This window comes from Acanthopagrus latus, chromosome 16 (assembly GCF_904848185.1).
Source record: "Acanthopagrus latus isolate v.2019 chromosome 16, fAcaLat1.1, whole genome shotgun sequence".
Classification (NCBI taxonomy): domain Eukaryota; kingdom Metazoa; phylum Chordata; class Actinopteri; order Spariformes; family Sparidae; genus Acanthopagrus; species Acanthopagrus latus.
In genome coordinates, this window is record NC_051054.1 from 4183050 (window position 1) to 4206195 (window position 23146).

A 23146-nucleotide genomic window follows, 5' to 3' on the forward strand; every position below is an offset into this window, starting at 1 on the left:
AGCGCCATTAGTAAAGTCTCGCGAGACTTGTACAAATATAGTCACTGCACCTTTAATGCGTTCCTCGTGAGAGGAGCCGTACGGACTTGAGTCACGTGCCTGTCAAACCCCATTCTCTCGCGCAGCCGTCAACACAACTGAGGAAGTGGCAAGAAGCTAACCAGGTTAACGAGAACTGAACCACTACGGCCAACGCAGCGGTTATTAGTTGTTTTAAGCTGCCTAAAGGTTGAGTTTGTCTTCATCGATGAAGAGACTGACTGCCGTTGTTCGGGTTTCTGTTAGCATGGAGTGACACGGGGCACTGTTTTGGAGCCGTTGCTTGCTAACTTCTAAGCTAGCAGGCTAACGATCAGCTGTTGTTTTGGTCGGAGAGATAGCTGGCTAGCCAGGCAAACTGCATAGCTCTACAGAAGTCTGCAACACCAGGGTTACCCGAGCAGATTTCCTCATCGACTGTCGAAACACTGAGCTGCTCGGCCGGTTAATGGCGACACATGAAGGCGGTCCACCCTGACAGACTCATCAGCGGTCAGTCAGTCAGCTGTTGTCCGACAGGCGTCGACTCCGTGTGGGATTGATCCATCAGCGCGGCGTGTAATTCAATCACCGATACAGCTTCAAGATGCACGACGCGTATGAACCAGTGCCTATTTTGGAAAAGCTTCCTCTTCAGATCGACTGTCTTGCGGCCTGGGGTGAGTTTGTTGACACTGAATTTATCCCACAGCTCATGCTTTCACATTGAAGTGGTTCCCTCTGGGTGTTGTTGAACTGCAGTCTCAGGTGTCCCTCTTGTCTACAAGTGATGCATTACATAACCAATGACATGAATGATCTTCCTGCAAGCATGTCACAGCACGAATGTTTATATTTGATACCATCAATCTGACTGTTTTCCTCCCCTCAGAGGACTGGCTGCTTGTGGGAACCAAGCCAGGTCATCTTCTTCTCTACCGAATAAAGAAGGATGCAGGTAAGACGTGGATGAGGAGTGTGTGTGTGTATGTGTTTGTGTGTGATGCATTTGATTAGTTGCGTATTTGCAGACATCCTCCAGTCATTTAATTATGTCTCTTTTCCTTATTAGGCACCAACCGCTTTGAGGTGACGCTGGAAAAATCCAATAAGAACTTTTCAAAGAAGATTCAGCAGGTAGATACAACTGACCACAGAGTAACCAATTGATGCATAAATCAAAAATGATCATTCTGCTGGGGGAAGATCAAACTCAAATACCATCGCTACTTACTGTGTTCTATGTTCTTAAAAGCGAAAGGACTGTGAGAGTAAACATACATCACGTGAGTCTGAATCAGAAGCCAACTCCCTCTCATGGTATGATTCTGGGAATCAGACAGACATCAAGACGAGTTCATATGCCAATTTAAAATTCCAGAAATATTTAATGTGACTCATTGGCTGATAAAGTGGGTAAACAACTGAGGTGAGATGATGGTGGTGACATCAACGTGACTTCCTGTTTAATCTTGGACTTGTGTTTCTGTCTCTTTCTACAGCTGTATGTTGTCTCACAGTACAAAATTCTTGTCAGTCTCCTGGGTAAGTTTCTATCTCTAACACATTTACACATTTCACCATGAAAATATTATATTTTTGCATTGACACAAAGCCTAGCATTCATCATCTGATATCCAATGTGTTTCTCCTGCAGAGAACAACATCCACGTCCATGACCTCCTGACCTTCCAGCAGATCACGGTGCTGTCCAAAGCCAAAGGAGCCACGCTGTTTGCCTGTGACCTGCAGGTCGGTTACACTCCGCTTGTGGTAAAAGCTTAGATTTCAGGCGCTTTCCCTGCATTATAGTTTATGTGCAGTGCTGCTTTCATATTTGTGTATCTGTATTTCCTCCCATTCTGAATCTTTCTGGTGAGAATAATTTTCACTTCCGCCTTCACTCACACAGCTGTCAGTTATAAGTGTGGTTAGGAGAAAACTGCGGATGAGTCACTGTCTACTTGGAAGCCATTGACCAGGGAGCTGAGTGAAGTGGTTTATTTGATTTTATCAAGTTAGGCTTTGAGTGTTTTTGCATGCCTCAGCCAATGTATTGTAATGCATGTACGGGGTAATTTACATCACAGCTGACTGACTTCCCTTTAGCTCACCATTGTCTTTTCAGCAGTTTGAAATTACGATTTTAATGTTGTTTTTTGTTGTGTGGTTAATAAAAAGAGACTTAAAAGATCAAGATCTATGCTTTCTTAGCACTTCGATACGCAAAAATGAAAAAAGGGGCTGGCGACATAAGAATAGATACAATCCTTTTTGTAGATGTACAGTGCATGTCAACATTTCCTTAGGCCGAATCAACACACCTCACATGCTGCAGCCTCAGACAAGCACGTAAAACAAACCACAGCAATCCTACATATAACTCATACTCCTGTCTCAGAGTTGCTATCACATCGTTTACAAGAATCAAAACCATCATGATGGTCCTTGTTGAGGTTTCTGTTAGTTGTGTTTTTACTCTTAATTGAAATTTATGGAAACAGTGGCAGCACATTTAGACGTTTTTACAAAATAATTTTTAGTCTGATACACTCAGTTTTCAGTTAATGGATTAAAACATGCAAAAAAGAAAAAAAAACTGGTATGACTCCCATTAAACTTTATGGCACAGTCAACGACAGTCATAACAATGATTTGTTCCCACTCCTGTTTCCACGTTTCTGTGTAACACTCACATTTTCCCCAATTTGAAGTCTTGAATTGTATATTTTCTCTCTTTTGTCTGCAGCAAACCAGCTCAGGAGAGGAAAGGTTGAGAATGTGTGTCGCAGTGAAAAAGAAACTCCAGCTGTATTACTGGAAGGACAGAGAGTTCCACGAGCTGCAGGTAAAAATGAATATGTTTGAGATGTGACTCACTGCAGTATGATCCAGATTTTTTTTTTTCCAACCATTGGACACATTTAGACATCCTCATGTTTTCTTTGTGTCTGACAGGGGGACTTTGGTGCTCCAGATATTCCAAAGTCCATGGCCTGGTGTGAAAACTCCATATGTGTTGGTTTTAAACGAGACTATTACCTCATTCGGGTATGTGCTACAGGAAAGAATAACACTAAGCTTTTTGCACACAGCTGTACTTATCTGCTGCAACCTACAATTTAAAGTGTTACTCCACCCATAATCTGTCGTTTGTGTATGAAAGCCTCATTTCTTTTCAGACGTGCAAAGAAGCTGTAAAAGTTTTGTGCTGTGTCTAATGGAGAAGAGAGTCTTTAGTCACTTTGACTGTAAAAATGGATTCTAATAGTGACACATCGAGACATCCACGGACGACATTTAACCACTTTCCATCTTTAAGCTCAGTTTGTTCTTGTCACATTTTAAAGATTTTCTAAAATATGGCCAGATATTTGTGTAAAACGTTCTAAAAATAGAAGTGACAGAAACAACTGCATTCACGTTATGCCATGATGTCTATGTCCTGTGTTGCAGAGATGTCTGCTGAAGTTAGCATGCTAACCAGCTAGTCCCCCAATTTGTTGTCCTGGTCAGAGTCGCTGTGAATCGCCTCTTTCCTCTCTTTTCAACTCCCTCTGTCTTTGAGGCTGTATTCAGTCCGACTTTGGTGCAGAGCCATGTTCGGCTCTACGTCAGGTGGTCAAATCAGTTAAGCTGAGCCTCGTCGTCTGTGTTGACTTTCTTAGTGATCCTTAGGCTTTAGCAGGTCACGGAAGACCCCGAGCTGGATTGTTAAGGGGGCTGCCATCGGGTGGGATGACGAGGGAGCTAAACTTGGGATTTACACTTTTTGAAAAAGGAGATTCGTTTACCAGAAAAGAATAAAATACAGTGGACCTCAGAAGATAAGAATGATGATAAACCCCAAAAATGAAAAGCAACATTTTTTTCCCCAATATGAATAAGTCTTTAAAAGTGATTTAAAAGAAGATGCTAATGTGGCCGGCAAGAATTAATCAGGCCGGTCGTTTAACAGCCAAGGGGCACCCAAATATTCATAAAATATTGGTGCATAAAATATGGTTTCAAACACGGCCTTAGTCTTAGTATTCTGTATTTCATAAGCAAAATTTGAGACTGGGTGGGACTGTTGTCCTGACTTATGAATGATTTGGCTCGAAGCTTTCATATTCTCTGTGAAGGGGTAATTATGCAAGTGCCGTTTCAAGTCTCCAGAGAGTGTTTTATCGGCTGGTTTTGGAAGGAGTATCACTTCGAAATGATCTTTTTATACCATTTCTGAAAAGATGAGAAGTAGACCGTTATATAATTAGTTCCTGTCTGTTGTGTTGTCCTTGAAATGTGGTGTTTATTTTCGGCTTCTTCCTTTTGTATTTCTTCCTTCTGTTATTCTTATGTTCAATGAACGTTTTGTTGTGTTATCACTTGTCTAATCAGCTTATCTTTGATCTTTTATTGTTGGTCTCGAGCCCTTTATGATTGACCTTTTACAGATGAAGCTTGTAAGATGTTTTTAATAGGTTCTGTATCTTCTGGCTCACTTCTACTAGATGGACGGCCGTGGCTCCATCAAGGAGCTCTTCCCCACTGGGAAACAGTTGGAGCCTCTGGTTGCCCCACTGGCTGATGGGAAGGTGGCTGTGGGTCAGGATGATCTAACCGTGGTGCTCAACGAGGAGGGCGTTTGCACCCAGAAGTGTGCCCTGAACTGGACAGACATCCCTATAGCAATGGGTAAGGACGAACCACAACAACTCGTACTATGAACATGTTTTTATGTACAATATTTCTGTGATTCTGCATTTATTTGATGATCCTATATTTGTTTCTGTTTAAAAAAGCTGCTGCATACCCTTTTCAATTCGCGTTTCTGTCCTTTTATGACTCCTGATGTCTTTGCTTAGAGTTAACTCGTATTTGATATCAATAAGAACTGACAGCGAATACAAAAGGTCACATGCTGAGTAAGAACACCCAAAAATTCCTCCCCCAGCAGTCAAATGTTGATTAGTCTTCCAGATAACACAGAAGGTGTTCTGCCAAAATGTGTCACCCCTGGCGGTCGATTCTTCTGAGGGGTAGAAACAAAATCAGCCAAATTTTTTGTTGTGCTTTCTTTGCACTCCAAAAAAAAACCTGCAAGAAATTCACCACATTACACAAAGTGAACCTAGCTGTCAATTTAATAAACACACATACAGAATTTATGGCAATTTAGATGTAAGCATCTATTGATTTTTTCCAAGGACATTGCTTGCTGTAAATTATCAGACTACTTAATTTTAATGAGTTTGCCGACAATAATAACCTCCTGCGCCGGCCGCAGAGGACGAAGCACAAGGAGAATCAGGTTTTCAGAATTTAGGAAAATCACTGTGCAGGACAAGCGGCTGTGGAGAACGCTTTTACACTTTTGTTATGTTACACTCAGGTTTATTCACCCTTATTAGAAAACAGCATCTAAACTATCATTATTCAAACTTCTTGGTGTGGATGTAATCTGAGATTTACTCTTTACTCTTCTTTCTGTAATTCGATTGAAATTTCAGTTCCTGTCTGTTAAAAGCAGCGGTGGAAGAAGTTCTTAGATCTTTAAGTTCAGTAAAAATAGAAATGCAACACTCTAAAAATCCTCTATTACAAGTAAAAGTCCTGAATTCAAAATATAAACCGTTATTATTTTAAAACCTTATATTTTTAACTCAGTAATGTAGGATTCAACATTTCTCTCTGAAGAACGCCTCAGATAATATTATGATATATGGCTGTAACTTTCTTATATGTTGCTTGTATTAGGAAGTCTAAAACATCCAAGTACAACTTTTTTATTTGAGTTCCTGTGAAGTATTTAGTATAAATACTGCCAATCATTTTCTCAGTCGTCATCGAGCCATTGTCCGTCTTCTCTTCCTCAATGTTTCCTTCCTCAAAGCGAAGTCTTTCCACGCTGTCTGAGCTGCGCTGCTGCTTTCCACATGTCAGAAGAGGAAACATAATCTTATGTCAGCTTTTTTATCCCGTGACTAAGGCACCACAGGTCTGGGTTACTGATGAGCTTTGTGACAGAAGTGATGCAGATGAGCTCTCACGTTGTTTTAAAGGCCCATCTCTCTCTCTCTCTCTCTCTCTCTCTCTCTCTCTCTCTCTCTCTCTCTCTCTCTCTCTCTCTCTCTCTCTCTCTCTCTCTCTCTCTCTCTCTCTCTCTCTGTCTCTCTCTGTCTCTCTCTCTCTCTCTCTCTCTCTCTCTCTCTCTCTCTCTCTCTCTCTGTCTCTCTCTCTCTCTCTCTCTCTCTCTCTCCCTCTCTCTCTGTGGTCATTGGAATGCAGAGAGGAACAATACAAAGGGGAAATGAAGCCTCCAAGCGGTGGTTTCATACAGTTTGCAATTTCCTTGTTTTTGATATAGTCAACATTGAGGCTTTGGCGTGCATCAGCAGAGGATGAGCGCTGGTCAGTTCAAAATGTATCTAACTGACCATACCGACTGTGAATGGCTGGAAGAGAGGGCCATGTGAGTCCAACCTCGGGCCCGTCTAGATGGCTCTCTCTGGCTGGATTTCCTGTAGATTAGCCCTGAGGTCTTCACTCCATGATCACAAATGAGGCACCTGCTCTCAAGACAGAGACTTTAAGCTGGACTGACATCAGAACGCTCACATCTCATTGAAGCAGAAGCAATTAAGGCTATTAACTGTTTCCTTTTTCCAAGCAAATATGCCCTCCAGTAAATGTTTCCTGCTTCTCCAGTTTGTGGATTTGCAGCTTCTCTCTTGGCTCTTTCTCTCTCACTTCTCTCTGGCTTTCTTTAGTTCACAGATATTTGTCCTCATAACAGTTTGGACTCAGTTGACCTGCACAGTGATTGTAACCCTCATGCGTTCATCCAAATGTTTTCAGAGCATCAGCCTCCGTACATCATTGCCGTTCTCCCTCGGTACGTGGAGATCCGGACCTTCGAGCCGAGGCTGCTGGTGCAAAGCGTGGAGCTGCAGAGGCCTCGCTTCATCACTTCAGCTGGGTGAGTAATCTGTCGAGCTGAATAGTTTCCAGCAACTTATCCTTGCAAACGGACTTGTGCACTAGTTTCTTTATATTGTTATTAATCAAATGGTGCTAAGATTGGCAACAAAATAAAAGGACAATGTTGAGTTTTCGTGGCAAACTTTTATGTTATAATGAGAAACGTTTCCTGTTTTAATCAGATTACAGATTCTGTGATGAATGTTAGCTCTATTTTTAAGGCTAGCTCTCCAGAACATCCCTAAAATAACTTCATGTGTGATTTGCTGCATTAATCACGTCTCTAGTTTTTTTTTTTTTTCCTCTCATGATGATGATGATGATGATAGTGATAATGAGCAATTAATTAACACACTTTAGTTCTGAATTTAATCATTCTAATGCTGTTTTCTCCTCTTGTCTCTCTCAGGCCAAATATCGTGTACGTTGCCAGCAACCACTTTGTGTGGCGTCTGGTGCCCGTGTCAATATCCAGCCAGATCCGGCAGCTTCTTCAGGACAAGCAGTTTGAGCTGGCTCTTCAGCTGGCGGTGAGATTCAATTCACTGTAAAATCTTGTTATTAAATTCCTCAAGATTCAATAAGCATTTTAGCTCAAAGGACGGAACATTGAACTTACTTATCTTGAAGAGGTCTATGTTGAAACCGTGAGATGCTCGTGGCTTTGCACATTATTTTCAGTCCATCTAGAGATCTAGCTTTCAAGAACTTCATATTCTTGGAAGCTTTCTGAAAATAATCTTAAAACATTTCCGCCGTGGAGCTAATGCTAACCCTTTTCTTTTTTTGCTGCCAGAAGATGAAGGATGATTCAGACGGTGATAAGAAGCAGCAGATACATCACATCCAGAATCTCTTCGCCTTCAATCTGTTTTGCCAGAAGAGATTTGACGACTCCATGCAGGTGTTCGCCAAACTGGGCACAGGTAAATGCTTTCATCGCTCACAGTGGACACCTGCTTTCTGTCTGTGCAGGCCAAATTTGTAAGACAGCCACACTTGGATCAAATTGTACATGTTGTGACATTGATTTCTGTGGATGGAACACATGGCTACTTTTCACCACACAGGACTCCACAATTTCCAGGATTATCACGAAGGCCTCGCATAATTCTTGACAATGATTGGTATTAGAATTTCTATTAGGCTAAATACGTAATACCCACTGACGTTTACATTAAGCATGTAAATAATGCTTATTTTTCAAAGCAACCCGTAGTTTTAACGATAGAAAACTTCTGGACTCTCTCTGCTACAAATTGCTCACTGACAATAAGTGCCTGTGGCTCAGACATTGTGACTTGAAAGTAAATATTTTGTAGTCGTTAGCTTTGATGAGGTGTTTGGATTTGTCTCACTGGCTGAACATCACCTCTTTTATTTTAATGATGTGTGTTTATGCATCGGAGCCTAATTAATGTGAATCTGGTCATAATTTATTCTGACCGCTTGTATTTTTTTATGATACTGAACTCATTAGACGTCTGTTTCCTATTGTATCTATTGGTGGAAATGTTTTTATTCACATATGACTTTCACATTTGATGATGACACATTGCGTGTCCGTGTGAGGATTTATTCCACAGTGATGACAGACTTTCCTTTCCCTTAATGAGCTCTTGATTTCAGGTCTGGTTAACAAAAGATTTTTCTAACTAATGTTTTTTCTAGTGTTTTGTGTTTTGTATTAAAAACTCTGCAATCAAATCATGTTCCCCTTCAATCAATAGCTGATAAACAAACTCTTATATCATGTGTGGAACAAATTATGACGCATTACTTCTCCTGCGCTCTGCAGATCCCACCCATGTGATTGGGCTGTACCCAGACCTGCTCCCGGCGGACTACCGCAAACAGCTGCACTATCCGAACCCTCTGCCCACCCTGTCCGGGGCAGAGCTGGAGAAGGCTCATCTGGCTCTAATTGATTACCTCACCCAGGTGTGTGTGTGTGCCTAAGATGTCCTTTGCAACACTGAGAAAGTTAGAAAAATTTGTGGCAGTGATCCGTGTTGTCAGAAACTCTTTTATCCTAAATGAGGCTCAACTAATAGGAGAACAAAAACCCAAAGGTTGTTTCAAATAAGGAGGTAAAGTATAAAACTTTTTTTATTTTTCCACACAGAAACGCAGCCACCTTGTGAAACAGCTGAACGACTCCGACCCTTCCACAACATCGCCGCTCATGGAGGGAACGCCTACTATCAGAAGCCGCAAAAAACTCCTGCAGATCATCGACACGACCCTGCTCAAATGTTACCTGCATGTAAGGCGCAGACTGTTTTCTTTTCTTGCTTCGTGTGTGTTGTGATGTTGTTGTTCTTTTGTTGTGAACAAAGGAGATCTAGTTTCTTCTAAAATGCTTCACATGTTTTTCATACAGTTGATTTTTAATTTGGAATGAAACAAAACGTTATTAGAAACACAGAGTATATGTTTTATCTTAAGCCATTTCTTTCTGTTTTCTTCAATACCTCTGAAGAATCATCATACTTTTGGATTAACAGCCAACCTGCAGTTGTCAGTGAACCCGGTCCAAATGTTTATATTTCATGATGAAAGTTATGTCGGCTCTCAGGATTCTGGCACTTACCACCATCCACTTTAAGCAAAATGGCATGCTATCACAAGAAAGTGATTCCAAACAATTTGGCAGCAAAGAGTAGGCAGTAAACTTTACCTCACACGCAGCCAAATCACTTTCACTTTTGGCAGCTCCTTAATAGATTTACTTTGAGTAACAAAATCTGAGTCACGGTTAAAAGTGCCCGGAGTTCTAGAGGTAGTAGTTGCAGTTAAAATGGGTCTGGTGTTGATTTTCAGGAAATAGATGGCGGGGCAAAAAAGAAAAGCAAAACTCCACCAGGCAATCTGTGTCAAACCTCATCTACAGTTAAAGCAACAAAACAGTCTAATTGGACTCCAGAGTCTTTTTCCATTCCTGCACGTTTAGAAGCCAGTTCTTTTGATTTAGGCATCGAGGAACAGTGCCACCAGGTGCTTCCCTATGGAGGTTTAATACACTCTATTTAATTAGAGGAACTCCCAGGCATACAGATTACACTGGAGGGATAACCTCAGAGTGACTGGAGATCCTCAAAGACAGTGTGAGTGCTTCAGAGTGCCAGGCATCTGCACCAGATTATGTAAATGATAAACACACGGTGAAGCAAAGGGGATGAACTAATCGGTAATCGCACATCTGGCTAGATTTCAGTTTGGAAATGTGGTGTTCATGTTTTCTGCTCTTATCAGACCAACGTGGCCCTGGTGTCCCCCCTCCTCCGACTGGAAAACAATCACTGCCACATCGAGGAGAGCGAGTGCGTCCTGAAGAAGGCCCACAAGTACAGCGAGCTCATTATTCTCTATGAGAAGAAGGGTCTGCACCAGAAAGGTGAGAGTCTGTTCACTGGTCCAACACCTGCCCCTGCAAACCTGATGATCTTATCAGGTCATATCATGATTCATGAGAACTGTTGATTTAATTATATATACATGAATTCAAGGTCTAAAGTTTGTATACTGACTTCAAGACACTAATTTATTTACATGGACAGTGTTTCCATCCTAGTCAGGCTCTTTACTCTGATCTAAAATTGCTCTTCTTTTAAACATATATTTTTCTTGCCAGCAGTTTAACATCACGCCATTTTTCAATTTAATGATCTGCCTACTTCAAAAGGAAAAATGTATTTACTTTAACTTTAGTAGTTTTAACTTTTTCACCCATCTCTGTCTCAAAGAACTGTGACTGATGCCAAGTCCTTATTTGTGGATGTTGAACTGAACTGTACTTCTCTGCAAAAAAAAAAAAAAGTTTAAATTCCATTTTATTACGTGTGATTTGGAGCTCAGTAATTCATTTGAAATGGTGGGGATTAATATACCTCCTTGAGCTGTCGATGGCTCCGTTGGAATAACTGGAAGATATTTCACTCTGTTGAGATAAAGTTCAAATATCCCTTTTTTAAAAACCAGTTTTATCTCTCTATGCAATAAGAAGGCACAACGTATATTATTAACGCGGATAAACAAGAAGGTAAATTAGTCGGACAAACAGTGATTACACTATGGTAATATGATGTATGATAATTTAAGGACATTTTGTCGCTAATATTTTTGTGTTTATTCCTCAGTAAATTCTGACATTAAGAGTGTTTTTATAGAGCTGTGTTGCTGCAGCAAGAGCTGGATTTTATTCAAAAGGAAAATTCATTTTGGACAATCACTTTACAGCGAGCAGACATCGCATAAGTCAATCAGCTGGATTTTGACTGATATCAGAGTTCAGTTTTAGTTTTACAGAGTGTGGTTAATATGTTGCAGACCACAGCACTACAACTGAACACATACCAATAAAACACAATGAAACATCTGCTCCCAATTTCCCGGTCAATTTGGAGTTCGGGATTTGAATGACGGATCACTTGATGCCAGACCGACGTCATCCCTTATCAGCGCTCTCCTCTTCACCTCCCAGTTTAAATACAAGAGCCACTATTTTCTGATTGTTGCATTCGTTTTAGTTGCTAGTTTTGTGTTTGTAACAAAGCTGCATTCTCAGCACGGGGTGGATCAGCTCCACGGTTTATCTCAGAGGAGGTTTCCTGCTCGTGGTCGACTCGCCATCCTCGTAGATCAGAGCGCTCTTAATGTCGTTTAGTTTCTGGCGGTGTTCGGCTGTAGATTCTGGGCCGCTCTCTCGCTGGGAGCACGGCTGGTTTTAATCAGCCTGCTGCAATTTGTGCTTGTGATATCATGCTGTTCGAGACTGCCTCTCGATCTCTCTGCCAATTCAAACCAGCTGTTCCCGTCAGCCAATTAACACCGCGTGTGCTTTCGTCCAATTTCTGTCGACAGAGGGATTATGTAATGCAGCGCAGACCAGAGATGATGACATTCCGCTACTTTCCATCAGTCAGACTAATCTCACATTTGCTCTCACTCCCCTCTCACTCGCCTCTGGTCACCCGGTTTACCCTCTCACAGCTCTGCAGGTGCTGCTGGACCAGTCCACCAAGGCCAACTCTCCACTGAAGGGCCACGAGCGAACAGTGCAGTACCTCCAAAGATTGGGTAAGGACGAGCCAACTCAAGTCTGTTTTAGCTCGGTGTGTCAGAGTTGTCATCTCTGTTGTGTTTAATTTGTTGCATTGACTTTTGGAAAGCCTCTAAGAAAGCTTTCCCCTCTGATTGATTATGGATGCTGGATGAAATGTTCAGTATAGTCAGCATTCTGTCCCGTATCATGGTCTGCAGTCTTTCATATGTCAGGCATGTGTGTCAATATTTACTGTGTCTATGCACCAAAGACGTCAGGATAGTTTGCTGTACTTACTCGGTTCTTGACAGTTTAAATAGCTGCTGCCAGTGTTTTTGTTAAATGTATGAGTTTCAGATTGATTGTGACACTGTGGTATAAGGATTGGGTAATGCATTGTCTTTTGTGGCCCATGATGGGGATGATGAGAAGCCTTTTTCAAATCAGTTTTATTTTTTGTACCCATGATAGTTTAGACCACTTTTCCCTAAAAGAAAAAATTGCATTTGGTCACAAAGAGGATGCTGTTTCTTTAAATTGAAGGTCTTTCTGTTGACAAAAATATCTTGAGAACCATCCAGGAAAATAAGGTGTAGTTGAAACAAATCTCAAAATCTGTGTGGAGGCTTATTTTTCCTGCTTTCTGCCAACTACAAACAAATAACACAAAAAAGCCTTTATACCTGAATTATTGTTTTTTGGAATAACAGCCTATGTTTTTTGGCAGATCTACTACAAATATGTTTTTTATCATCAACAGCTCTGAAACTTTTTCGAGTCAAGGACAACAACACATTCTCAGTTGATTCATTAGAATATTACTGACATTACTGACGCTGCACAGCTTCGTAGCTTTGTTTTAATGAATAAGCTGATTTTCTTCAAGATTGTTTGAGTTAACATTTGGTCAATAATGTCAGAAAAATGGTTACAAAGTGTCAGTTTCCAAAGTCCAATGTGACATCTTGAAATGTCTTTCTTTTCTTTGAAAAAATTACTTATTCCTTATTTAAATCCTATATTATATTTGTATTTTTATGTCATATACTGGTTTAAAAAATGTGTTAATGCACATGATGTTGAATTAATGTTGCAGCTGTGTCTTTTTTTCTCCAGAAACTTATAAAATATTTATAGTTATTTCATCCTGAAAGTTTTTCAGCAATAATGCCAGCTGTTTCTGCATTTTTTTTTGACAGGATGTTTTCTGAGCCTGATTATAAACTTGATCATTCTTTGGTGCAGTCATACTCAGATATCTGTTGTAATCCCTCACCCACACAGGAGTGGAGAATCTGGGAATCATCTTTGAGTTTTCTCCCTGGGTGTTGAAGATCTGTCCTGAGGACGGCCTGAAGGTGCGACACAAAGACCTAAATAAGAAGTCTTTTTATTCTGTATACCTCTTTAACCTCCAGTTATCACGATGAGAGTCAACATATATTACTTTCTGACGTCCATCTCGAGTGTCTGTCCAGTAAACCTGGTTTAAGACTTTCTCTTCCTGTCCAGATCTTCACAGAGGACCTGACAGAGGTGGAGACTTTACCCAGACACAAGGTGCTGAACTTCCTGAAGGAGGGCTTTAAGGAACTCACCATCCCATATTTGGAGCACATCATTTACATCTGGGACGATAAGGGCCCGGAGTTTCACAACGTGCTGATCCAACTCTACCTGGAGCGGGTTCAAGGCCTTATGAAACAGTACCTCAACTCGCTGCCAGAAGGTACGAGTGTTGCCACCCCCAGAGAGAGGTCTGAAATAACCAAACAGAGTCCAGCAGAATAAACACAAAGTTTATAAGATAAACAGTAAATGGGACAATAGAGGAAGGCTGAACCAAATGTATCAGTCAGACCAAGCTGGACTCGGGTCTAAGCCAAACAATAAGCCTGATATAAATAAAGATTTGACTATCAGGCTGATCAGAAAGCAGAAAACAACCAAAGTAAAGAATAACAGCAGGCGGAGTTTGTAACAATGAGCAAGAGAAAACTCTATTCAGCTGTCGCTCTCAGATAGAGCAGAAATAGCCAAAAAATACACTGAAAAAAACTTTTTTTAATTTAATCCTGATACACAGACTTGATGAGAAGTCCTTCCAGATACAAAGACATTTAATTATATATTCTGCATGTGAAGAAAGCCTAGAAAGCAAATGGAGTGCTTTAGATAGAAGTTTGATTCCATCACTCCATGTGGGTTCAGTTTGCCGTTGCTTACTCATCCACTCGTAGTTCGTCCGTCGTTGCTTTGTGTCAGGACTTATTACGAAGTCCATCCGTCTCTGTCTCTGTTTGTGTCTTTTAATGATCACCCAGGGACCCAGTGTATTGAAATGAACCTCGCTGCCACCGCGACTCCACTCGCAGCTCATTAATGTGCTCTCCGTCGGAAAAATAAACTAATAACTCCACATCATTATGAAGTATATTACAGCACACATCCTGTGATATTAAGATACTGTTTCTCTGAGGTTATTTGGATTCTCAGGATGCCGTAATGCTGAACAGGGTCGCATTTCATTACTGACTATAGCAGTCTGATGAAGCAGCAAGTTTAGAGTTTTATATGCATTGTTAATAATTGTTGTATCAGTAAAAATGTAAATTATTTTCAGGTTGAAATCAAATGTGCCTTGAGAGCTTTCTTCAAGAAATAAGCAAAATAATTATGTTTACATTCAGCGTGAATCCTTCGAGGAGAACCTGCATCGTTTACAGCCATGTTTCGTCTTCTGCATGCTCACAATTCAAATCAAACATTTATAAACATATTTGTAAATTTATTGCCATCTACAAACTCACTGCCAGATGCCAATGCATTCTACATACTGGCCCTTAAAAAAGATCCTCTGTGCTGTTGTAGGAGTTCCAGCTGTTGCTGCGGGGAAGGAGGACGGTGATCTGGGAGAGTACAGGAACAAGCTGCTGTCTTTCCTGGACATTTCTACCAGCTATGAACCAGCCAAACTCATCAGTGACTTCCCCTTTGATGGTAAGAGCTGGATTTACACGGCGGACAAACAAGACATCGCTTGTGTTTGCTTAATAGATACAAACAAGGTTGTGAGCTGACAAGATGACATTTCACTTCTAATCCTTTGTGGTGATGTGAAAATAACAATATCAGGGTATCTAACTCTCGTGCCCAAGAAAACAAAGCATTTCATATATATATTTCCTGTCACCTCATCCACATATGTTCCCGGTCACAGTGGAAAGTTTTTGCAGACTCGTATATGTTTAAGCTGAAGGGTGTAGCCTTCACCTTTGACCTTGTTTTCCCATCCTCAAGGCTTGCTGGAGGAGCGGGCTCTGCTTCTGGGTCGCATGGGTAAACACGAGCAGGCGCTGTTCATCTATGTGCACATCCTGAACGACACCCGCATGGCTGAAGAGTGAGTACTCGCACGAACGACAGAATCCTGCACCACTGGGTGGGAAATTATCCCCCAACCGACCGACAAATGTTTGTTACTGGAACTCCAGCAGCTCATTTCACCCATAATGGGAAATTAAATTCTGACTGTGAAAGAGTCAGAAAATAAGTTGCTCTCTGCCCTGAAATCATATTTAATTGCGAGCTTGTTTTGTGCTGCGGCAAATCATTTAGTCACGGAAACGAGCAGAATTTAATGTTTTCATCTTTCCTCGTGATTTTCTCTGTGTGCTCCGCAGATACTGTCACCGGCATTACGACAGTTCACAGGAAGGGAATAAAGATGTGAGTAGCTCTTGATGTGTTTTTCCTCCTGATTTGTGTGTTTACGCTTATGTTTTATTTGCCTTGTCCTCTTGGATTTTTCTTTTTATTTGTGTCCTCTTTGATGGCTATTGTAGCTGTGTTGTGTTTGTTTTTTTATGACCACTTTTTCCATTTTGCACGCTCTGCTGCCTCCTGCTAAGTGCCTTTGTGCCTGCAGAAATTGCTCTACAAATATAATGGATTATTTATGCCCGAAGCTCCCGGTGACACATTTCAAATTCACCAAAAAGCATAATCTCAGACAGCTGATATTATCTGTTCCGTGTATAAAATGTTGTTAGACTGTATGACCAAATGATACTGAAATTGATGTGCTGAATATCAATAAAAAGGGCATGGGACTGAAGGGGAAAATAAGTGAATAATTTCGTCTTATTATTATTCTCTAAAGTTCAGAAAGATCCCTGTGTGTTTTAATTCTGCATTATAGTTGTTCTTTACTGTTCATATCTCTCTATCCATGACAAATCTCTGAAGTGTAAGCTGCTGTATTTCCTCCCCTTCAGGTTTATCTGTCTTTGCTGCGAATGTATCTGTCACCTCCTGACGTCCACTGTCTGGGGCCCATCAAGATGGAGCTGTCGGAGCCTCAGGCCAACCTGCAGGCGGCCCTTCACGTCCTGGAGCTGCACCACAGCAAACTCAACACCACCAAGGTAAACAACAAGAGAGCAGCTCTCCATTTCTTTACCAGGGAGACTTGGGCGCAGACAGAAATATCTGTATTTGGACAGAGGTTTGCTTTTGACGAGTGCATTAAATTCTTCACACTTTTCCTACACTGCAAGCTCCCATGTGGCACTTCAAAGCGTTCATTAAATACAAGGTTGATTAATTTATCATTTATACTAAAACTATCATTCATATTGCTTCTTTTGTCCAAGCAACAGTACAGCTCCTGCTCTTTTTTCTGTCTCTCCTCTGTAAAAGTTGGCACAGAAATGTTTCTGTCTTAAGTTTATCATCGTATCAGAGCGCAAGAATTATCTCCTAATTTGACCCAGCTCTTTATTTATTTATCTTAAGTTGATTCCGTGCCATCGCTGTGATTTCGCAATCACGGCTAATTCAGACAAAATGCGTCCCTGAAACTGATAGGAGTCGGCTTGTTTACACAGGATAAAACTGAGATGGAGTAACATGATTAACGGTGACACGCGCTTGCATAGGATTTTGGCATTTGGTGTGAAATTAAAGCAGCGACTGAACTAAACACAACTCATTTAAAGATTTGATTTAGTTTGTTTTTAGAGGGAGATGAGAGGGTGTTGGCACTGTCGGGGGTAATCAAGCTGCTGCCTTTGTGATAGAAAACATCCAGAGGACCCGAAAAAAGATTTCCACCGGGGATCTGATCCCCCCTTGAGAGGCGTCTGTGATTGCACTGTGAATATCTTTTGATGTTTTTGACTACCTGAACCAAAATAGCAAAGAGTTAATTGAATAAAAGCTGTTCCGTTCAAAGCCGGCTCATGACCTATTTTGCTCGGCAGACCTTCGTGTCGACTGCTGTCTAGTAAAGAAAGATACTCCTGTGAGAACACTTCATGAAGATATTTGGTTTGCTGTGTTTTTAGCTGCAAAAAAATCATCCGACACACTCCACGTCAAGGAGAAAAACAGTCACTCAGCACATTGTGTATTCTTTCTTTCCTTATCTTATCTCAAAGGAGCAGAGGCCCGGTCTTTGAAACGCCTCCACTCTGCCTCTGCAAATATTATAATACAGAAAAAAAACGAGCAAGTTTATCGGTCCTGAGCTATAGTGTCATTGTAAAGTGCGCCGTAACAGACTGTGTTGTGTCTGTGATTTAAAGTGGATGTGATTGTGTGTGAAAGGCGCCGCTGAGCTGTGTTCGACCGCAGACATGTCAAATTAAGAGTCTCTGAGGGGGAACGCTGCAGGTTCACATGAATGCTGAGGTTAAGATGCAGCAGCCAGCAGCTCTCCATCTTGTCTTTCTGTGCCACTCTGCCTCCCTGCGCTCCATCACTGACTTTCATTTCTCCTGGCCGCTGTCACAGCTTCTGCCTCGCCCAGAGAGGCCAACTGCCTGCTGTTAAAGCTTACTCTCTTCAATAACTCAGTGCCATTTTGTTTTTTAACTGTGTAAGATTCTTATCAGGAGTCTGAGTGCAACTCCTAGATCGTGTTTAGTCTCCCTCAGACTTCACGCAGCAGCTCACAGACAAGTTATTCTGATTTCTAAAAGTCTGTAAGGAGAAGATACGGTTGCTAATATCCTGTTTGTGGGTAGCAGACATCATAAATGAGGCACAGCGAGATGCCGCTCCTAGGAGAGAGTAATTTTGTTTAATATTATTACCCTGAAATGATTAATGAGCTATGTTAGTATTTTTTAATTATTATAATAAATGGGGGAATGACTCTATTTGAAGTGTTAGTGTTCCTTCTGAATCCAGTTCAGTGATTATGTTTAACCGCAACATGAAAATTAGCTCCGCTGTCAGAGAGGATGCTTATTTTCATAAATTACACTTTCAAAATTAATTTGCCTCTGAGAGGAGAAGTGTCCTCCGTCTGATCCACAACGTTCCCTCTGATAATGAAAGAGACGTGATCTGTTTCTGAAAACTAATAATGTCAGGTCAACACTATTTAACAAGCCAGTGGGTTTTATTTGTGTGTGTGTGTGTTTTTTTTTTTTTTTTTTTGTAGGCCATCAATTTGCTCCCAGCAAACACTCAGATCCGAGAGATCCGGGTCTTCCTGGAAAGCGTCCTGGAGGAAAAGGCCCAGAGGAAACGCTGCAACCAGGTGCTGAAGAGTCTGCTGCAGGCCGAGTTCCTCAGGGTGAGTCCAGCAGAGTTTGTTTACACGGTGGATCACAGCCTTATGTGACCCCTGAATACAAAGTACTGTCTGTTCGCTCCCCGTGGTCACAGGTTGCAGGTCCATTAGTTGAGAGCAGTTCAATTGAACATTGATTTTTCCTTGTCAGATTGTTTCACTCGATTAAGGCCAAACTGAAATTAAATCGTCTGCTACAGCGAACACATCTGCTCCGTGTAACGCAAGTCCTCTGTTCCTCTTTGAGAAATCAGAAACTGTCAGTTCTCTGACTTGTTTTCAGATAAACACTCAAACCTTTGCTGCAGTAATTTACAGTCATCTGTCAAAGGCAGTCACAATGACTAACGGCCAGAGAGCGGCCAGCTGCAGCGCACAGCAGCCACAGACTTCGAGCAACAACCTACATCAGCTCTCCTGCTAAAGTCTCCTTCTTAATAAACTTAGAAACACGCGTCTTGTTCTGCAGCTTAACGAATGAGTGACCAGTCGACCTTTCATTCAAAGAGTATTTCTGACATTTCCCCCAAATACTTGTTTTCCTTTCTTTGAAACAATGAAAAACTCTTAACAAGAAACACATTCTCAGTTGGAGCTCGCAGAGTTTACACAAGGAAAAATTGGAGGAAAGTCCCGAAACTAAACAAAATATTTGTGGTGCAGTGACTTTATTCTTATTTTACTAAAGCCGCTGTGAGCGTTGTCGTCATTTTTGCAAACTGCCTGTCCGCTTTGCAGCTCTTCCGCAGATGAACGGTTTGTACCTTGTAATCTAGCGCGCAGGTAACTCTGCTGCAGAAACATTTTTAAATCTTAATTATTATATTATTTCAGGTGCAGGAGGAGCGAATCTTCCACCAGCAGGTCAAATGTGTCATTACAGAGGAGAAGACATGTAGAGTCTGCAAGAAGAAGATAGGAAACAGGTAAAACTGTCGCAGTGAAGAGGCTGAATTTGTATTAACTTTTTAATGCTTTCCTCACCGAGACTGACATATTCTTTCTTATTTTGTATCTTTATGTTTTTATTTTGGGACAAATCTGGGAAGCGTTAATGTTTAAAAAGCAGACAGATATTTAAGCGCCTCTCTGTTATTGAGGAGTATAATCAAAACCCTCATTAATTCAGTAATATGACACTGTCAGTGTTTAATAACAACATGTTCTATCTCTTTTTATGAGATGTTTTTGTGTCTGCAGTCACAGTTTTATGAACACCATTTTTACGCCCTGAGCCGACGTTAATTTCATACCCTGTTCATTTTCATTCCACCGTTTTCTCTCTTTTAATTAAACTTTTGTTTATCTGCAGCGATGCAGTGACTAATAATCCTCCCAACAGGAAAGAAGTGTTCTCATATTTGTTTATCTCTCTCTTTCAGCGCGTTTGCCAGGTATCCCAACGGCGTGGTGGTGCATTACTTCTGCTGCAAAGACCGCAACGTGTGTCCCACGGAGCAGTAACGGCTCCACCTGACAAAAGACTGTTGACTAATAAATAATCCCCTCTCCCCTCTCTGTTCTGTGGAGCTCGATTCTCAGACGTCGTTGAACTTTTTGAAGGATGGAAATGCTCGAAATGTCAGTTGCCAGGCTGTGGAATCAGACGCTTGTATCCAAAGCACCTCAGAGGAGTGCAGACGTTTTCTAACCTGAGTTAACCTTGAGCACAGCCGTCGACATGCTCTGAAGAGCTGAGCAGAGCAGGACCTCCTCCTACTCCTCCTCCTCCCGAAAGCGAAGGCTGCGACTTTCTTTCTCTGTGCATGAAGTAACAGGAGGAATGTCCAGGGTCGCTCAACACGAGGGGAGAAATAAAGAGAAAGAGGGACTCTGACATTTGAAAAGCATGTGTCACTGTAACGCTAGAAGGGATTCACTGCCCTGCACGCCGACTCAGAAGAAAATGGGTGCTATTGACAGACGCCCAGAGGAAGAGGAGCTCTAACAGCAGACGTTATAGCGCTCGTTCTCACCAGGAGGGCAGTTTAATTTAATCTCTTCTCTCTCTTCCTGCCTCTGCACTGTCTCCCAGCCCTCCTGTAAGACTGTGTCGGCCTCAAACACTGCTTGATTTGCCATATACACTCTGCAGGAGTGCTGTTAAATGCCTTTTGTGACTCTGAAGATTGTACTTACAGTGAGGTCTGACGTCTCATGATGTTTTTTGTTAGCATGTGCTGGTACAGACTAAGCAAAACTTAAGTGTTCGTCCAACAGTGCATTAGATGTTTTTGTATTTGATTTAAACATGGACTTCATGGCTTCTCATACTGTCATCATTCATGGTTACGTTCTTTTGTCTTCATTCACTGTCTGTACGAATGATTGCGACCACGCGACATCTTCTCTCTCGCCTGTCTTTGTATTAACTTGACATGAAGTAAAGCTCATTGCGGGCGAGACTGTGTAACTTTTTAACAGCAGACAAAGTCAATAAAGTGGCAATAAAGGAATTATAAAACAGAATATCCCCTTAAGATGCTTTGAAGACATTATCACTATTATTGAGCTGAGTTGATCAAACTAGACTATAGTTATATTGAATCCTCTTTTAAAGGAGCAATTCTTAAGACATGGACAGAATTTTAGTTTAAAACATAAAACAAAAATGTACCAATATTATCAACAGAGTGAAAAAAACATGTCAAGGATAAACAAAATAATTAAACAACATGAAGAAAGAAAGGAGATATTTATACATACAGACAAGCTTAACTGCTTCAACAACTCCTTTATAAACACACACTTAAACTTTTACAAGCTATACTTTCAAGTTTTGGACTGTTAATCAGTAAAAAAAACAAGCATATTATATAAATATTAATGTGGACTTGAAGAAATTGTAAATGACTATACTCACCTTTTTAAAAAAACATTTATTGACTGAATGATTACCTGAGAAAATAAACTGCAGATGAATTGATAATGAAAATAATCGTTTGTTGATGCCTTACATCACTGTTAGCATTGTCTGCTAGCATTAGCTAACGTAAGCTACTGGTCATATCAGTCCAAGAGAGGCGATAGCAGCAACATCGCTGTGTGTGTGATGTGAATTAAACTTAAGTTTAAAAATAAAAATTGTGATGTTTCTTCTCTTGAAGGTTGTGTAGCCTCGCTCTCGGACGGATCACAGAAATACGGCACTTTAAAAGTGGATGTGCGTCCTGTTTATTTATTGTCGGATCACGTATTTGTGTTGAGAACTGGACGTAATGTGATTAATCTGCATTTTAATAGCAATATTGTTCTGAGATGTGTCTGTTTACCGTCCACCTGGGAGGTTATTTAAGATGTAGGACTCGCCGGTTTATTTGAAAATGATTCACAAGCAACGAATGTATATTTTAGATCTGACAGTTGACTTAACATGACTCACAGTTGACTTTTAACCACTTTGTGTGAATATTTTGGTGAATTCCTGCAACATTTTTACGTTAACTGTCCCACAACTTGTAGCATTATCTGCATCTCCTGCTCCTTTAAATACTCCCCCCCCCACTTGTCTACTTTTAAAAGTTTGCACACACCTTCTGCCAAGACTGTTTCTGAATATGTTTTTCATGTTAGTGGGAACACTTGTCCTACTGTGTGTACTCTGTATAAAGACTGCGAGTGTTGGAAGTTATTCGACTCTGAGGGGCGATGCATCTGTCTGTCTGGCTTTAATCAGTAATAAACAAGCGTTTCCACTCATGTTTGTGTCAGCCAGATGTTCACACTGGTGCTGTTGGTATTTACTGTCTGAGTGTTTACAACTTATTTCTGCTGTCGCTTCAGTTAAATTGATGAAAGAGTGTAAACGCGTGTTGATGTAACAATGACAGCAAAAGAAAAATAAGTAAATTATGATTTATTTACATTATTTTTAAATACTGACTAATGACAGTCATTTTTTGTCATAGATTAGATTTATGGCATCTTATTTATATACTTAATCAATTTGATTTTAACCATTTGAACCTAAAATCTTAGTTTTCAGTATGAACATTATAATTGGTATAAAAGTAAAACTTGTGTTAATTTAAAATGAAAGTACAGTTTTTAGGTCAAAACTGACTTGTACTACTTACAATGTCTACTTTTATAATAACACTCAATAATAACATCATTAAAATGAAGTGTTATTTGACTAGTGAATATTTGACTAGTTAATAGTTATTTCACTGTAAAACAAAGAAATGTTTTTAAACTATTCGTTAAGCAATTACATAAATATCTTTCCCAACATTTTAATGGCCTAAAAAAATTAACTACACAGTTGTTAATGACCATGTACCAAAATATTATATACAGCAGTTACAACCACATTATCTTAATAAGTATAAATGTTGGTTATTACAAAGTTTTACCTTTTATTAAATGTATTTCTGCTGCATGGGTTTAAAATACACCTGACAGGTATCTTTACAGTCTGTGCACATATGCAGACTGAATCAGGAGTTTATTAAAGATATTGATGTGTTTTTTTAAAGTTGTACGTGATGTTATAAATTTAGGCCCTTCCAGTTCCTGTTCCCATAAATGAAGAGGGG

At 40.6% G+C, this 23146-nt stretch overlaps 1 protein-coding gene across 2 annotated transcripts; it reads left to right on the forward strand.

The window, feature by feature from the left end:
• Nucleotides 1-64: 64 nt before the first annotated feature.
• On the forward strand, nt 65-21412 carry vps39 (VPS39 subunit of HOPS complex). Of its 2 annotated transcripts, none has more exons than XM_037071710.1 (24): nt 65-698; nt 911-976; nt 1091-1155; nt 1521-1563; nt 1676-1770; nt 2768-2866; nt 2977-3069; nt 4512-4695; nt 6859-6979; nt 7391-7511; nt 7778-7907; nt 8780-8922; nt 9107-9247; nt 10237-10378; nt 11974-12060; nt 13310-13383; nt 13538-13754; nt 14897-15025; nt 15326-15428; nt 15709-15754; nt 16303-16452; nt 18477-18611; nt 19443-19534; nt 19991-21412. In XM_037071710.1, the coding sequence occupies exons 1-24, from the start codon at nt 626-628 to the stop codon at nt 20070-20072; spliced, it is 2631 nt and encodes an 876-aa protein (XP_036927605.1). In that variant the 5' UTR covers nt 65-625; the 3' UTR covers nt 20073-21412. The 2 variants fall into 2 exon arrangements, with proteins under 2 accessions (XP_036927605.1, XP_036927606.1); XM_037071711.1 differs by having other exon boundaries at nt 7781-7907.
• The last annotated feature ends 1734 nt before the right edge of the window (nt 21413-23146 follow it).

Coding starts and splice junctions, on each gene's coding strand:
- vps39 (XM_037071710.1), top strand. CDS start 626: ATGCACGACGCGTATGAACCAGTGCCTATTTTGGAAAAGCTTCCTCTT. Junction 7,908..8,779: donor GTTCGCCAAACTGGGCACAG/GTAAATGCTTTC, acceptor TGCGCTCTGCAG/ATCCCACCCATGTGATTGGG. Junction 12,061..13,309: donor GCAGTACCTCCAAAGATTGG/GTAAGGACGAGC, acceptor TCACCCACACAG/GAGTGGAGAATCTGGGAATC.